Here is a 17,853-nt window from a genome sequence, read left to right on the forward strand (position 1 = left end):
TCTGTCCGTCCGTCCGTCACGCAAAGAACAGTTTCCGGACTTTTTTTTCTAAACTCTTAATGCTAATGATTTCAAACTTGGTACATGGTTTCCTCATGATAAGTTACAGATCAAGTTCGAACTCCACGACGTTTTGATCATTTTTGACAAAGTTATAGCACTTTGAACTTTGGTAATTTCCCAAAACAGTTTTCCAGACGACAGACTACCGATAGGGGACATGTATTACAGCGCAATACTCAGAATGCTTTTAGTCCCCTACCGGTGTACACCAGAGGGGACTATAGGTTTGCACTCCGTCCGTCAGTCCGTCAATGCACCCCGTTAATTCACCCCAGATCCACTTTTTTTAAATACTGACTTCTTTCCTGGAAGTCCTAGCAGTCTCCACGTGTTTTTTTTTTTGTTTGTTGTTTACCTCTCCCACCCCCCGCCCCCCCCCCCCTCACCGCCTTCCCGTGCACTTCTCCTCCCCCCAAGCCCTCTCCCTCCCCACAGATCTCCCGATGTCCCTGCTCTCCATCTTGTTCTCCCGCTCCCTTTGTCATATGTTTTATGTTTTATGTTTTATGTATCAGTTTGTCTTTTTTGTGATCAATGTTAGCTCTTACACGAGCCTCGACCTTGCATACAAAAAAAATAAAAATTCTGTGTATCCGGCCTTACTGTGCACGTTACCCACTCTGTGTATCCAAAAATTCCTGGGCAATAAAAACCAGGCATGATGAAGGCGTACATGTTGGTGTCGCCTGGAGGCCCTGCATGTCCTCACAAAGTTGGTTGGCATAGTTGGTGGCGTCGGGCAAGGTGTCATCGGATTCTGAGAAGAATTCTCCTGGGAGTCGAAGCGGTGCACCGCACACGAACTATGCATCCAAGGTCGTCTTTTTGAGCAGCTCGTGTACCATGCAGGACCATAGGTATGACGTCCGTCCAGTGTGTAGAGTTGTCATGCGCTTTCAGAGAAGACTTGAGTTGGCGGTAGCTGCTGGATTTGCTACTGGATGGTAAGCGGTGGTTCGCACACAGTCGGTACCCAGGAGTCGAGCAAGCCAGAATCTTCCTCTTCCTCTCTCTCTCTCCCCTCCTCGCTCACCCTCCTCCCCTTTTTCCTCTCCTCTCTTAATATTCCCATCAACGAAGCGACCATGCATTGCCCGGAAACGTCAGATACCTTTACTAGTTTATTATAATAAAAGGCAATGTCAGTGGGTGTGTCCTCCATAACTCAAAAACCATGAAATCTAGTAGTGGCGGTCCAAATCTTTGCATGCATACTTATCGAACTCCAAACAAGTGCATGAATGAAAACTGAGTGTTTAAACATCCCATTTGAAGATCAATTAGGGGTTGTTCATTACAAAAAAAATAAGAAAGACCCACCAAAATTGCGGTGCACCATCTTGGTCAGCCCTCTGTCACATCACTGGGTTATTAAACCTCCGTTTTGATTTGGCGTATACAAACGTGCCTTGCCTTGGAAACACGATCTACTCTCATGGTCTAATTAAAGTATATAATCAGAATCTGTGTTCGGGTATGAGGATCGAATCTCGAGGACTAAATAAGTGCCGCGATCTGCTCTTGATCTGCTTCTGCTCTCTCCTATCCTCCCCACTCCCTCCTGCCATCTTCCTCTTTTCCCCTCCCCCTTCTCCTCCTCTCCCCCCCTCCCACCCCTCCTCTCTCTCCCCCAACCCCTCTCACACCCCCACCCTTCCTCCCACTCCCTTGCTCCCCTCCCCCTCCCTTTTTCCTCCTCCCTCTCCTACACCCACCTCCTTTTCCTCCCCTCCCTTAATATTACTCAGGACAAGCTAAGGTGTGTTTCCTGAATGTTCGTTTGAAGTTTTTTTTTCTTCCTTTAGGGGGAGAGGGTGTGCAATTCGAATTATCCAAGTACACGTTTGTATACGCCTGCCGCTCCATTCCTCTTCCCTCAGATCGGCAGTCTGCAGCCTCCTCACTCTCTGAAGACCTGGACAAAATCACAGACTGGTCAAACATGTGGAACATGTCTTTCAATCCTGACAAATCTCACACTCTTACTATGTCTCTCCGAAAAGATCGACTGGACAACCCTCCCATCTACTTTCTCAACAATCCTCTCCAAGAAGTTCTGTCGCTCAAGCTTTTGGGTCTCACCATCTGCCATGATCTTTCTTGGGAAAACCACATTTCCAAGCTGGCCTCCAAAGCCAGTCGCAGACTGGGCATCCTCCGTCGTGCGAAGTCCTTCCTAGGCACACCTGAGCTCCTCACCACATACAAGGCTTTCATCCACAGCTCAATGGAATACTGTTCTCCCCTATGGGCTGGTGCTCCTGCCTCACACCTGGCTCGGCTTCACGCTGTTGAATCCAAAGCTTTCAGAATCATTGGAATCTCCCGCGATGAAGCTATCTCTGAGGGCCTTTCACTCACTCACCGCAGGCAGGTAGGTGGTCTTTCTGTCTTCTACCGACTCCTCTCCGGCCTTGCTCCCCCAGCTCTCTCTGTGCTCTGTCCCCCAAATATTCCTACAGGTCGCACAAGATCTGCCAGCCACCCTCTGATGGTTAAACTGCCGAAATCTCGCCTCTCTGCTCACCTTCACTCTTTCATTCCTCTTTTCTCCCGCCTCTGGAACAAACTCCCACACTCACTTCAATCACACTCCTCCCTCCAGGTCTTCAAAACAGCTGTTCACCACCATCTCTTATCTTCCCCCATCCAAAACCTTGATCTTTTCTACCCCCACTAATTCACCCCAGATCCACGTTGTTTGAAATTCCAACTTCTTTCCTGGAAGTCTTGGCAGTGTCCATATGTTTTATACCTCTCCCACCCCCCCCCCCTTCCCATGCCTCCCCCAAAGCCCTCTCCCTCCCACAGTTCTCTTGATGTCTCCATGTCTCTCTGTCCCTGCTCTCAAATGTTGTGTTTGTGTCCTTCCCCCTCTCTCCCCATCTTGTCTACCGCTCCCGATGTTATTTGTTTTGTGTGTCTGTTTGTCTTTCTGTGTGATTAATGTTCGCTCTTTCACGAGCCTCGATCTTGTATACAAAACAAAACAAAACAAAAAAAAACAAAAAAAAAAACAGTGCCTTCAAAAAGTATTCACACCCCTTGACTTTTTCACATTTTGTTGTTACAGCCTGGATTAAAAATGGATTAGATTGAGATTATTTGTCTCTGATCTACCCATAATGTCAAAGTGGACTTATTTTTAGAATTTTTTACAAATCAATGAAAAGCTGAAATGTCTTGAGTCAATACGTATTCAACCCCTTTGCTTATGAGACTCCAAATTGAGCTCAGGTGCATCCAATTTCCTTTGATCATCCTTAAGATGTCTCTACAACTTGATTGGAGTCTGCCTGTTGTCAATTCAAGTGATTGGGCATGATTTAGAAAGAAATACACCTTTCTGTATCAGGTCGCACAGTCGACAATGCATGCAAGAGCATAAACTCAACCATGAAATCCATGGACCTGTCCGTCGAACTCCGAGATAGAATTGTGAGGAGGCATATATTTGGGGAAGTGTATAAAACGATTTCCAGAGTGTTCCCAAGAGCACAGTGAGCTCTATCATTAGGAAATGGAAAGAATATGGAACTACACAGACTCTCCACAGAGCTGGCTGTCCGACCAAACTGAGCAACCGGGCAAGAAGGACCTGGGTCAGGGAGGTGACCAAGAACCCAATGACCACTCTGGCAGTGCTACAGAGTTCCTCGACTGAAATGGGAGAACCTGCCAGAAGGATAACAGTCGCTACAGCATTTCACAAATCCAGGCTTTATGGGAAAGAAGCCACTCCTGAGAAAAAGGCACATGGCAGCATGCGTGTAATTTGCAAGACGGCACATGAATGACTGAGAGCATGAGGCAAAATATTATCTTGTCTGATGAGACGAAAATTGATCTATCTCACCTGAATGCAAAGCGCTACGTCTGGCGGAAACCAAGCACAGCTCATCACCCATCTAACACCATCCCGACCGTGAAGAATGGTTGTGGCAGCATCATGCTATGGGGATGCTTTTCAGCGGCAGGGACTGTGGGACTTATATGGATAGAGGGAACAATGAATAAAGCCAAATACAGGCAAATCCTTGAGGAGAACCTGCTTCAGAGTGCAAAAGACCTTAGATTGCGGTGAAGATTTATGTTCCAACAGGACAATGGCCCCAAAGCATACAGCTGAAGCAACACAGGAATGGCTTCAGAACAAGAACATGAAAATCCTTGAGTGGCCCAGCCAAAGGCCAGACTTGAATCCCATTGAGAATCTGTGGAAACACTTGAAGATTGCTGCTCACCGATGCTTTCCACCCAACTTGACAGAGCTTGAGAAAATCTGCAAGGAAGAATGGGAGGGAGAATCTCCCCAAATCCAGATGTGCAAAGCTGATGCAAACATACCCAAGAAGACTCAAAGCTGTAATCGCTGCCAAAGGCACTTTTACAAAATATTGACTGAGGGGGTTGAATACTTATGTAAATTAAACATTTCTATATTTCCTTTTTAATACATACATATTTTAATTTCTAAAAGAAGAAAAATCCACTTTGACGTTATGGGGTATTATGTGTAGACCACGAACAAAAAATTCAATCTAAGCCATTTTTAAGTCAGGCTGTAACACAACAAAATGTGAAAAAGTCAAGGGGTGTGAATACTTTTCTGAAAGCATTGTAACCGCGATGTATTATATATGCACATAAGCAGTGCAACTTTTTGCTTCATGCACGTAACCCGGATTTTTTTTTACTTTCGGAAGTGATTGAGATAGCGAGCGGTCTGTTGCCTATACACCGGCCAAGAAAAGGAAGACGTCAGAAGAACGTGTTCCATGCGTGGGCCAAGATAGCCTCGAGGGTGGGTACTTTGCTATCGCCATGCTAGCATTAATCATAAAGATAATAACACGACCCCCTCCCTCACCCAGGCCACTCCCGTAGGGAGGGTGCTTGTAGTATTTATATTTGTAAGAAAAAAGAAGAAGTGCATATTGTGTGATTATTAAAATATACTTTGCAAATCGAATTAAGTGGTTGTTTTGAATGCGTCATTCACCCAAAATGAACAGACGCCGAAGAATAAACAAACTTTGCATAATCATTCATCATGTCTCCCCATATAAAGGCACCTGGAAAGAAGGGAATAAAGCATTACATCGTCACTGGCGAAGATCACACCATGGCCTGCGAACATCATGAAGCCAAATTCTACGTCGATGACCCTGTGAGTAAAACTGGCATTAAATAATGATGCGCACACTCTCACGTAGACACTGTGATTTGTATTTATTCCTGCTACCGGTATGTGAAACACCCTGTACCCATATGCTAAGCAAACTAGGAATGTGCTGTGCTATTTAGGTAGGAGTACTGCAACCCATGCCTGCAGAAAACGGATTTTTTGGAACACCGGCCGCACTTTCCATCCAATCATCATGTAACTTTGTATGAAGCTGGCATTTACCATTGCACACTAGGGTGGTCCAAAAATGCAAAAAAAAATCACTTTTTTATCTGGATTTTGATGCTCTATTGGATTATTGTTAGAAATGGTCGAAAACATTCACCCAAAAAATATTTTGCATCTGAGTCATTTATAAACTCATACACACTCGACATATAAATTTGTCATTTTGGTCAATTTTAATGAAAATCGTCCATGTTGAGAGGCTTACAAAGACTTTAGAAATATTTTTTTCCTAAATAATGTCATTGATGGACGATGGTACATACCCCTGTGAAGTCCTCATGGTCGAAACATGAGTCAGACATGTATGAACATGTTTCAAACATGTTTCAAGCATTGTCAAACATGTTTCGACCATGATGATTTCACACTCACAGGCGCATGCAAAAAGTCATGAGCCACAAAATGGCTTCGTACAATAGTGCATATGTACTTTTTCCACCTAGGTTGCTATTGGATTGTTCTCATTTAGTTATTTGGATGCAATGGATAGTCAAGCATGGTATTCATACAAAAAGTCATGTGTTATTGCTTCTGGTGCATTAATATGGTATGTATCCAAAATGTTCAATCCCAGTCATTTGGTGGGTCACTCGTGTTGACCATATTTATTTACTGCGTCGGTGGTTGGTGAAAAAATTTGGTGAAAAACGCCATATTTCAATTGAAGTGAGTATGAGTTTCTAGATGGAATTGAGCGACAATATTTGGTGGGTTAATGTTTTAGACCATTTCTAACAATAATCCAGTAGAGCATCAAAATCGGAGAGATCGATGTTTTTTGGACCACCCTATTGCACACATTCCCTATATAGTCAACTTGGTTGTGAGATGGCTTTGAAAGCTGTAAAACACAAGTTGATGAGTCTTTCCTTAGTTTTAAGAAAGGAGGTGCACAGAGCACACTGCGGAAGTGGCAGCACATCTACACTCGCCACGAGAGATGGTTTGAGCCCAGATTTTGCAAGCACGAACCGAAAAAAAACTCACGAAATGCCAGGAATCCCGAATCAGTTTTCCAGGAATTCCTGGAGAATTTTGTACCAGAAAGAAACGCCAGCGTGTTGAAGAATACTTGCAAGTGAAATTCAAAATGGTTTGAAAATGCCGAAGGCCGACGACCATGTGATGTCCATGCGTGTGTGCAGGCGACGGAGAAGATGACGATCACTAAAATCTTATCCTGAACTTTGTATTGGCCGGAATTTTCAGTAGAGTCCTTTTTCATCTTATTCACTCGAGTACCTCGCTAACTTTCCATAACATGGTCATTGGTCAAGGATGGTTATGGACGCCTATTACTTGGTCTATGTGTTTCCACTCAATAGATCACCAGCATGAGAGACTTCAAGGAATAATTGTGTACAAATGACACAAAGCAATCACACTTTACCAACCATCTATTTCTGTTCAGAATGCTTTTAATTTTGTCTCCTCTGCATTACTACAGGTCGGTCACGAGACAAATTCAAAGAAGTGCTATTTCTAGTGAATCTTTATTCTAAATAAAATCTTTCGATGAAATGTATTTCAGTAAACGTAAGTCGAATATAAAATGTGGCCTGGATTTTAGATTATTTTTGGGGACTTTATTTGAGCACAAGTTTTCATAATTTGGTCAAGAATGAAGCGAGGTCGAGGCCGTTTATTCCTGATACGTGAAACACCATGCAACTCATGCCGACAGAAAACATACTTTTTGGAACGCTGTCCGCATTTGTTTGTCCGCATTTGTACATTTGTCCGCATTTGTCCATCCAATCATCATGTAAAATATATATATTGTGGCGGACACGAAAGCCCATTGGCGTGGTGACATCATTCCGCGCACCAAGTGGGCGGCGGCCACGCCCGAGGGGTAGGCGTGGCCTCAGGATATACACCGGGCGCGCAGCCCGGAGCAGGCCAGTGCTACAGTGACCTCTTTGAATAAAGAACATTAAACTTACCGCGTTGGCCGCTTCTTCCTTGGTAGCAAGTCGCGCGCGTAGCACCGCGTGCTTCAATATTTTAAATCTCCATAGATAGACGCTGCGATGGTGAAAGTTTCGTGTCAATCGCTCAAGCGGTTACAGAGAAAACTAATTTAATACCGATTAAAGGTGAAAAAGTAAGGGGTTCGGCCGACATTCCACAACATGCTTAAGGATGTTTGTCGACGCCTTTTAATAATATATTCAGTTGTTTTTTTCAAATACAGATATTGAGGCTCCATAATCGAGGAGAACAACAGGGCAATTGATCAACAGACAAAATCTGGAAAGGGAGCATCCATTTGTTATGGAAGAGGGAGGGTGGGTGTTTGGTCCATCGTAATTGTGCAGCATTGGGAGGAAGGGGACGATGTGTCCAAAATCTCTGAAGAATTCATATGGACGGCTCCTAAAGGGGAGGTAGTGCCCCGACAACAAGCACACACTGCAGGACAAGAAGAGGAATTGCAGGAGAAGTGTCAGAACAGGACCTCACAGGTGTAGTGAAGGATATTCAGGTAAATAGAAGAGACCATGAACTGGTGCTGGACAGCAGACTTGAAATCCTGAAGGAAAGAGCTGGAGATGATGGACTTGGGAAGACTCTTCCACAGTGGTTAAATAGACGGGTATGAAAGAATGGAGGTGATCATCGAGTTTCTACTTGTGGCTTGGAACAAAGAAAGGATTGTAAAGGGCGGTAGGAACAAGATCAGATTTATAGCAGGTAAAAGACTGCAAGGTCACTAACCTGTCTACTTCCTAAAGCAGAATTTCAATTACACTGAAGGCCTTAGTTTCCAGGGCGACGAGGGAGGCAAGATGGGAAGCATCAGCACCAGTCCACAGTGGAGTATGTGAGCTATCGCTGGCACCCTCGCCAAAGTTCAAACTCCTGCTCACACTTATGGGGCACTGTATCAGCGGCACAGTCAGAATTAATTGTAAATTTATTGATTGTATTATTAAAATCTTGAATGTAAATGATTATTTATAAAAGCGGTGGCTTTGTTATTCTGTTCCCATTCTAGCCCACACCATTCGTGCGATCACTTATTGGTTACCTGCAAGAAGGAACCGTCATCGAAATCCATGGAATGATGTGGGAGAAGTGTAATCTTCCATCTGTAATGGCAAACAGGTGAGATTAAATCGGTTTTAACAAAGTAATGGACCTATAATCCTGGGGTTTGACAGCTCGGGCATGCGCATCATTAGTTAGGGTATATCTTTGGTGACTCACGTAAATTTGAGCTTTATCATGAGCCATGACCTTTATCTTTTGAATCATTAGTCTCGCCCAAAGGGGATGCTGGACTATTGCAATGCGTGTCTGTCTGTGTCTGTCTGTCTGTCTGTGTGTGTCCGCATCTATATATTTTCGCTTTAAAATGGTTTCTCTGCAACCGCTTGTCCAATCATTGCAAAAATTTATACATAGGAGGACACCCCATGCAGAATATTTTAATGATAACGCTGATGCCATAGGTCACATGGTATGGTAGCCATATTGGATGAAAGGAAAACATTGAACATTTCCTCCAAAACCGTTCAACGAAAAAAGTTTAAACTTGCCTAATGTCATTAACTCCCAATGGGCTATATAGGGTGATAACAATGATGTCATCAAGAAAGTGGTATTCCACCCATAATTGGTTGGGTTGAAATCCTTATCCAAAAATGTTTTTCTCTGAAACCGCTTGTCAGATTGATACAAAACTTTAAAAAGAGGAGGGACTCCCCATGGACAATATTGTCCTGTCCGTGCCGCTAAAGACCGGTCTCGGACGGATTGCCAATCGAGGCTAACACTCCGAGGCATTCAGTCAAAATATAGCGGAGTTAATACGCGCTTGGGGGAGGGCGAAGCTCTTACTTTCACGGGACCCACCGGACGTCTTCGAACCTGTGATAATTAATGCCAACTGACACAGATTTTAAATGTACAAAAATACTGGCTTTATTGAAGAAATGCCGGCGAACAAGGAATGCACGATAAAATAACATTCCTAAATGGAGTGCTCCCATACGGACCTGTATACACACAAAGGAAAAATAAAGGTGACAAGCGTTACGCCTAGGTCCCCCGTCGGTGAAGTGATGTGAGTTGACAAAGTGGAAGACGCAAGGCGGCCATCGTGGATTTTGACGTGGCGATCCAATTTTCTATAGCTTTCTTCCGTATGCCTAGATACACCCACACACCAGATTAGAAGTTGGCACTCTGCTTATTTTTCAAGATATTCCGCTCACAAGATTCAGACATACATGGCGGCGGCCATCTTGGATGTTGACGTGGCGACCCAATTTTAAATAGCGTTCTTCCTTATGCATAGATACACCCACATACCAGATTAGACGTTGGTACTTCGCTTATTTTTCAAGATATTTTGCTCACAAGGTTCAGACACATATATGGTGGCGGCCATCTTGGATTTTGACGTGGCAACCCAATTTTCAATAGCGTTCTTCCTTATGCCGAGATACACCCACACACCAGATTAGACGTTGGTACTTCACTTATTTTTCAAGATATTCCGTTCACAAGGTTCAGACATACATGGCGTCAGACATACATGGCGGCGGCCATCTTGGATTTTGACGTGGGTTGCACCCACACACCAAATTCGGATGCGGTCCTTCGCTTATGCACACACGGACGGATGGACGGACGGACGGACACACGGACGGAGGGGGAAACCATAGTCCCCCTTTCGCTCCACGGTGCGACGGGGGTCAAAAATAAACAATGTTTGTTTTTAGGTACTTAGCTTTGAGCATCTCCTGAATCCCCTTGGGAATAGTCAAAACCCCCCGTGTCCTTGGCGGGAACAGCACAAGCCTCCGTGCACAGTCAGTGCGCCGGAACTCAGGCTCCGGTCCGCAGTCCATGCGCGGGAAACCGCAGGCCTATGTCGGCAGTTCGCTCCTCCTCACGATCGTCGAAACCTCCAATGTCCCCAGCGCAAGAGCGCTATGAACTGTGACTGCACGGCACCAATGTCCCAACGCAAGAGGAGGGAAAATGTTGGAACACGACCGTTCGCCACCAAACCCCACAGCCAAGAGCTCGTAAACTTCGACCGTTCGTTGAGACTGTCCCACCGCAAGAGCTTATCGGCACCCATTTCATTTCAGATCCAGAAGTCGAGAAAGAAAATGTCAGCCCTCCTACCCCTTTGTACTCGAGGCTCTGATGTCATCTGACGCCGCCGTGCCTGCTCCAACCAGCGAGTCCCTCTCTTCGTTGCTCGACAAATCTCACCAATCACTGCTCTCCGGGGCGTGGCCACAGGGACCTACCTGCTTGACGTTATCACACGTCGGTAGTATCATCGTTGGTGCTCAAAGTCCTGTTTCCGGTTAGGTTTTATTTAGTGTCTTTTAATTTAATGCCTGGCTTTGTGTGTGTGCTGCATTGTCATAAGGAAAAGAGGGGAAATAACAGAGGCAATTACATACAGGGGATTCATTACCCATAATTTTAAACTAATTAACATAACACCAGCCCTCTCATGGGGACACTTATGCACTTACACGACATACGGTCTACCAGATCCCTATTTATTTACATGGGGGTTCTTCTTCATCGCGACATACAGAGCATGGTAATCTATACACTTCTACCTGGCTCTCAGGTAATCATTGCCTAACCCCCACAAACGTAACAATATTTTATGTGTAACTGTGCCATCATAGATCACATGGTATAGCAGCCACATTGGATTAAAGGAAAAAAATTGGACATTATTTTCTCTGGAACTGCTGAACGAAAAAAAATGAAACTTTGCATATGTCATCTACTCCCCATGGGGTATATGGGGTGATAACGATGATGTTGAATAATTGCCATAATAATAATAAAGTTGAATAATAATCCAGCCATAATTGGTTGAATTGAAATTTTTATTCAAAAAATATGAAACTTCATATATCTGATCTATGACCTGATGTGAGTGAAGAATTACATTTATGACAGTCAGAACCCATGCCAAGAAACTATGTGACATAATAGGGTGTATGGATGATACTGGTATATGGGCCATAATAGCAGCGTATTCAGTTAACGATGGTATTTTTGTTCAGAATGAACTTACGAGACCAGACGATGCGCTTTTATGATGCAAAAAAAGACTATGCAAAAAATAAATTTAAACTACGAGTTACGGTCTAGTTACTCTTGCTTTTTCAAAGTGAAAGTTTGATTATAATGTATGAATTAATGCTAATCAGGCTTGCTGCATTAAAAAATTGTCCAGTTAAAAAGAGCACTGCACCTGCAAATTGTAATCCGATGCACAATTTAACAAAGACATTTGAGAGACTGTATGTAGATTTCTGCTTAAGGTGTTAACACGTGATGTTACAAAGACAGCATCATCTTCAAGATGGAGCATTAACAATGCATAGCATCTTTGGGGTATTTGTCAGAACGACCCCTTTTACACAACACACCACACAGTGCGACCCATTGCAGATGAAAAAAACATTATAATAATTTAGAGAATGTATTTTAATCACAAGAACTGTTGCTTCACATCACAGGAATGTTAGTGGTCTCTCTGTTTTATACCATTTATTCTCCAACTTTGCTCCCTTTGCTCTCTCAATCCTGTGACCATCCTCAGCAACACTCCTTTGCTATGACAAGAACAATCAAATTTTAATTATTATTATTATTATTATCATCATTATTATTATTATTGAAAGAAAATGGATCAGAAGATGTGGGAGTATGTGATTGGAAAGAAATCGAAATTGATACAGCAAGTGGGAAAATGCGACTCGCATAGCTCTTTGTTCTACAGTTCTACAGTCTCCAGACCAAAGACCCTGCCAGAGGGTACCAGGTTGGAAAGAGCAGAGGAGCAATTACCATGAAAATATCTGTAAAACAAACTTGGAATAGCAACAGACCTACGATGTGAAAGGCTTGTAGAGAAGAGTAGAGCTCTACTCCAATCAAATTGACTACACACTTCTGGAGCCTGTCAAATAAGGACAGATGACAGGCTGGTGCTCCAGCCCAAATGTCGCAACAGGAACCCATAAAGGGGTGTATTGTTATTTTATACAAATAGAGGATAGCATCTGGAGGTCGATGTTTCTGCGCTTGATAGAGACAACCAACTCGCATGGAAGCACTCTGCAATGCCTGATATATAAAGGCCTTTGAAATATTCAAAGCAAGTAAACGGGTCTTACCCCTAAAGTTTAACGCCGTGTCAAATTAATAATCAGTAATGAGGGAGAGGAAGTCGTCAGCCAACCTGGAATGGTGGAAGCCATACGAACGGTGAGCAAGAAGTTCATTGTCCTCAAGGTACACTGAGAAGCTGATGATTGATAAAGCATTCAAAGGTCTTACAAATGTCAGGAAGAAGACTAATGGAGTGGTAAATAGTAGCCAGAGAACGCTCACCGACTCCCTTAAAAGCAGGGACAACAGAAGCCATTTTCCATGATGAGGGAAACACTGAGTCGGCCAAGCACATATTTTATAGCTTGGCAAGAATTGGTACAGGTTCGGGGCACACCTTTGCAATACGACTACAGGAATCCCATCAGGACCAGTGGCTTTTGTGGCATCCAACGAATGAATAACTTTGGCAAAATTCAGTGATACGAGGACTTCACCTTCTGAGGACTTGTAAGACACGAGTGTCCAGTCCGCTTCATCCTGTGCGCATCCTCCGGACTAGATCCTTTCGACCGTGCTCACCCCCAACCCTTCAGCCATTTATAACCCGCTGGGGTTCACTGTACGAACTGCTTGCTTGATATGTTTCCGCATCCAGAATCTGAGGCTACATTGTTTTCTGTGCCAAAAACTCATTTAGTGTTATATTTAATGAGTATTATTGTGTTTAAGGTAGACAGTAGGGATTAATAAATATTGTACACTGCTCCTTTCCTATGCCATCTCCAGGCGCTGCATAACGTCATTGCAAGGGCACCGAAGGGGGCCCGACAATGACGCACGCTGAAAGGGAGTACTCAGTTTTCACAGTTTTTCAGTTTTACGAGTACTCAGTTTTCACTCCGGTTGTTACCTCAAGGTGGATGGATAAAGAAGGTGGATAAAGAAATAAATAAATGGTGGTGGGTAAAAAAGATCCACCTCAAGGTGGATAGATAAAGAAGGTGGATGTAGGTTATGTTTTCACCCCTGTCTGATTGTTTGTTTGTTTGTCTGTCTGTTTGTGAACAAAATATCTCAAAAGGTTGTGGACGGATTCCAGACGAAATTTGGCAAACATTGGTACAGGTAGGTGGCGTATGCCGCCAGGACGAAATGATTAGATTTTGGTGAAGATCCGGATTCGGATCCGGCTACTATAATTCTTTAAGTGATTCTTTAGGGAGATCGGGCCAAAAACTATGCATTGCGGGATATCTCAATGTTATGGATGGATTTGGACGAAACTTGGTGGACAGGTTGTGTGTGTGACAAGGAAGAATCGATTCGATTTTGGTGAAGATCTGAATATGGATTCGGATATGATGATTATTTAATTTTTGAAGTGATTCTTCACCATTGAGTGATATGGCCAACCAGGCGGAGGTTTGCTCTCTACTGAGTGCCGTTTAGTTTGTTTGTTTGATTGTTTGTTTGTCTGGGCGATATCTCAGCCATCCTTTGAGCTAGGAAGCTCAAATTTCGGCACAATAGTGAGAAAGTGCTTTGACAAAATTGGTATTTTTTGTTTTTTGATTAATCAATTAATTGATGAGGTATTTAATTATTATCGATTAATTAAGTACTTATTTATTTCCTTTCTCATCTGGGCAATATCTCAGGCACCTTTTGAGCTTGGAAGCTGACATTTGGACATGACAATGACCAAGTGATGTGGCTATAAAGGATTTTTTTTATTGATTGATTAATCAATTAATCTTGATTAACAACCCCTCCAAATCTCCTCTGCTTGCCCCTCCCCTCCTAAACTCCCCCCTTGCCCCTTCCCTCCTAAACTCCCCCCTTGCCCCTTCCCTGCTAAACCCCCCCCTTGCCCCTTCCCTCCTAAACTCCCCCCTTGCCCCTCCCCTCCAAATCTCCCCCCTTGCTAATCCCCTCCTAAACTCCCCCCTTGCCCCTTCCCTTCTAAACTCCCCCCTTGCCCCTTCCCTGCTAAACTCCCCCCTTGCCCCTCCCCTCCAAATCTCCCCCCTTGCTAATCCACTCCTAATCTCCCCCCTTTCCCCTCCCCTCCTAAACTCCCCCCTTGCCCCTCCCATTCAAAACTCCCCCCCAACCCCTCCCCTTCAAATCTCCCCCCCCCCCAACCATCCCTCCCAAATTCTCCCTCCTCCCCCCTCATCCTCAAAGCTGCCTCCTCCCCACTTCGTCTCCCTTCTATCTCATACCTCCACCTCCCCCAACCTTCTACTTTCCTCTGCCCCCCCCCTCAAACAACCCCTCAATGTGCCTCATCCCATCACCATCAAATCTTTCATCCTCCTCATCCTTCCCTTTCTTGTAACTCTTCTGTAATCTCTGACACACTATCAACTGCTCTTCCTACCTCCCCCTCTCATCCTTCATCTGACCCTACCCCTCCCCTCCCCTGTCCTGCACCTGATGATCCCCCTCTCTCCTCATTAACGATATGGACCTCAAACATCCGGGGCCTTCGCTCAAACCTGATTGATCTCTCCATTCAGGTTGCTTCTGACAATCCAGACTTGATCTGCTTAACAGAAACTTTCCTCCTTCAAGATGTCTCTGATTCCTTAATATCTCTTCCTGGTTACTCCCTCCTCCTGTATGATAGACCTGAGCCTCGTCCTGGTGGTGGGGTGGCTATCTTTATCAAAAACTCTCTTCCTCACCCTCCTTGCACTGCCCTCTCTCCACCCCACCCCCAGGAGTACCTCTGGCTACGGCTTCCTCTCCGCTCCCACCTTTTGTTCATATGTGTTCTGGACCATCCTCCAAACAGTGATGACTCCATTTACATTTCACTGTTGGACAACATGAACCAACTTCTATCAACTCATCCAAACTCTCTCTTCCTCATATGTGGCGACTTCAACTGTCATCATGCCAGCTGGCTGGGTGTGGGTTCATCTCTCACCAGCCATGGCACCTCAGCAAAGGACTTCTGCGACTCATTGGGACTGACACAATCTGTCAATTTCCTGACCCAGATCTCAGTCAATGGAGTATCTCCTCTTCGATACTTGGTTATGACAAACTTCCCTGCTAATGTCTGCTGCTCTTCTTCTGCTCCAATCGGTTCTTCTGATCATGTGATTGTTAAAGTGGACATCTCTCTGGCCATTCTCAGAGAGCCTCCTCAGCGTCGACGAGTCTGGCATTTCATTCAGGCTGACTGGCACGGTCTTCAAGCAGCCATCAATCATCTGGACTGGTCTCCCATCTCTACTGCCTCTGATATCAATTCTTCCTGGGAATTCTTCCAAAGTAAACTGCTCTCTCATGCACAGATTTATCCCATCTCGTCTTCAGTTGTCTTACCCTTCCTCCCATCCATGGTACACTGAATCTTGTGGTGAGGCAGTTGCCCTGAAACAACTTGCCTTTGCCTCTTGGAAGGCAAATCCAACTGAAGGCAATCTCAGTTCCTTCCACCAAGCTCGGAACAAGTGTGTGTCTACCCTCAGGAGTGCCAGGAAGCACTATCTCTCCACACTCAAGAATGAACTCTCAAACCTGTCTCCTTCCTCCAAATCCTGGTGGCGTCTGGTCAAATCCGTTTCTGGTGTTTGTTCCCCCTCCAACCCCTCCCTTACCTCAAATGGCTCCACAGTTGACACCGCACGTGACAAAACCGAATGCCTCAACTCTGTGTTTGCCTCAAAATATTGTGTCCAAAACCCATCTCTCTCTGTTCCCACCTTTCCCAGTCGAACCCAACTGCTCCTGGACTCTGTGTCCTTCTCTCCTGACAAGGTGGAGAAGTTTTTGTCAAACCTCGACTCTGATTCTGCAACTGGACCAGACGGCATCAGCCCACGGGTCCTAAAATCCTGCTCTGCCGCTCTATCTCACCCTCTCTCTGTTCTCGCTGCCCTCTCTTTTGCTCAAGGTCATCTGCCAGCATCTTGGAAATCAGCAAACATTACCGCTTTACACAAAAAAGGTGCAAAAACAGATCCTTGCAACTACAGACCAATCAGCATGCTTCCAATTATCAGCAAAGTCATGGAATCCATCATTGCTTTGGATATCAAATCCATCCTCTTCTCCAATGGCTTGATCTCTGATCATCAATTTGGATTCAGACCAGGTCATTCTACTCTGAACATGTTGCTTCTGCTGTCTCAACAATGGATGGAGGTCCTCAATGCCAAACAGGAAATCAGAGCTGTTTCACTTGACATATCACGTGCCTTCGATACGGTCTGGCACCGAGCTCTGCTCACCAAGCTCTCCTCCTATGGTATCCATGGAAATCTCCACTCATGGCTTGCGGACTTCCTCTCTGGTCATAGGCAACGTGTGGCCCTGAATGGATTTCTCTCATCTCCCCTTCCTGTTCTGGCTGGAGTTCCCCAAGGTAGTGTTCTGGGCCCTGTGCTATTTCTGGTCTTCATCAATGATCTCTCCGACTCTCTGGAAAATCCTCTCTATCTCTTTGCTGATGACTCCACTATCTGCCGCTCCATTCCTCATCCCTCAAATCGGCAGTCTGCAGCCTCCTCACTCTCTGCAGACCTGGACAAAATCATAGACTGGTCAAACAAGTGGAACATGTCTTTCAATGCTGACAAATCTCACACTCTTACTATGTCTCTCCGAAAGGACCGACTGGAAAACCCTCCCATCTACTTTCTCAACAATCCTCTCCAAGAAGTTCTGTCGCTCAAGCTTTTGGGTTTCACTATCTGCCATGATCTTTCTTGGGAAAACCACATTTCCAAGCTGGCCTCCAAAGCCAGTCGCCGACTGGGCATCCTCCGCCGTGCGGTCTTTCCTTGGCACACCTGAGCTCCTCACCACATACAAGGCTTTCATCCGCAGCTCAATGGAATACTGTTCCCCCCTCTGGGCTGGTACTTCTGCCTCACACCTAGCTCGGCTTCACGCTGTTGAAACCAAAGCTTTCAGAATCATTGGAATCTCCCGCGATGAAGCTAACTCCGAGGGCTTTTCACTCACTCACCGCAGGCATGTTGTTGGTCTTTCTGTCTTCTACCGACTCCTCTCCTGCCTTGCTCCCCCAGTTCTCTCTGTGCTCTGTCCCCCCAATATTCCTTCAGGTCGCACAAAATCTGCCTGCAACCCTCTTATGGTTAAACTGCCAAAATCTAGGCTCTCTGCTCACCTTCACTCCTTCATTCCTCTTTTCTCCCGCCTCTGGAACAAACTCCCCCACTGCCTTCAATCCCACTCCTCCCTCCAGGTCTTTAAAACAGCTGTTCACCACCATCTCTTAT

At 44.9% G+C, this 17,853-nt stretch overlaps 1 protein-coding gene across 2 annotated transcripts in view; it reads left to right on the top strand.

Moving 5' to 3' along the window:
* The first annotated feature begins 772 nt into the window (after positions 1-772).
* The window catches only part of LOC137438641 (32 kDa beta-galactoside-binding lectin), a 59,868-nt gene continuing 42,787 nt past the window's right edge, over positions 773-17,853 (top strand). The window contains exons 1-4 of one of the 2 annotated variants that reach the window (XM_078767126.1): positions 773-1,007; positions 4,770-4,867; positions 5,135-5,233; positions 8,481-8,590. In XM_078767126.1, coding sequence (XP_078623252.1) covers positions 5,189-5,233; positions 8,481-8,590 — 155 coding nt within the window. In that variant the 5' untranslated portion in view covers positions 773-1,007; positions 4,770-4,867; positions 5,135-5,188. The remainder of the gene's footprint in view (positions 1,008-4,769; positions 4,868-5,134; positions 5,234-8,480; positions 8,591-17,853) is intronic. The other variant, XM_068133864.2, reaches the window with a different exon arrangement.

The sequence above is a fragment of the Myxine glutinosa genome, chromosome 13 (genome assembly GCF_964187855.1).
Source record: "Myxine glutinosa chromosome 13, kmMyxGlut1.1, whole genome shotgun sequence".
In the NCBI taxonomy this organism is placed as follows: Eukaryota; Metazoa; Chordata; class Myxini; order Myxiniformes; family Myxinidae; genus Myxine; species Myxine glutinosa.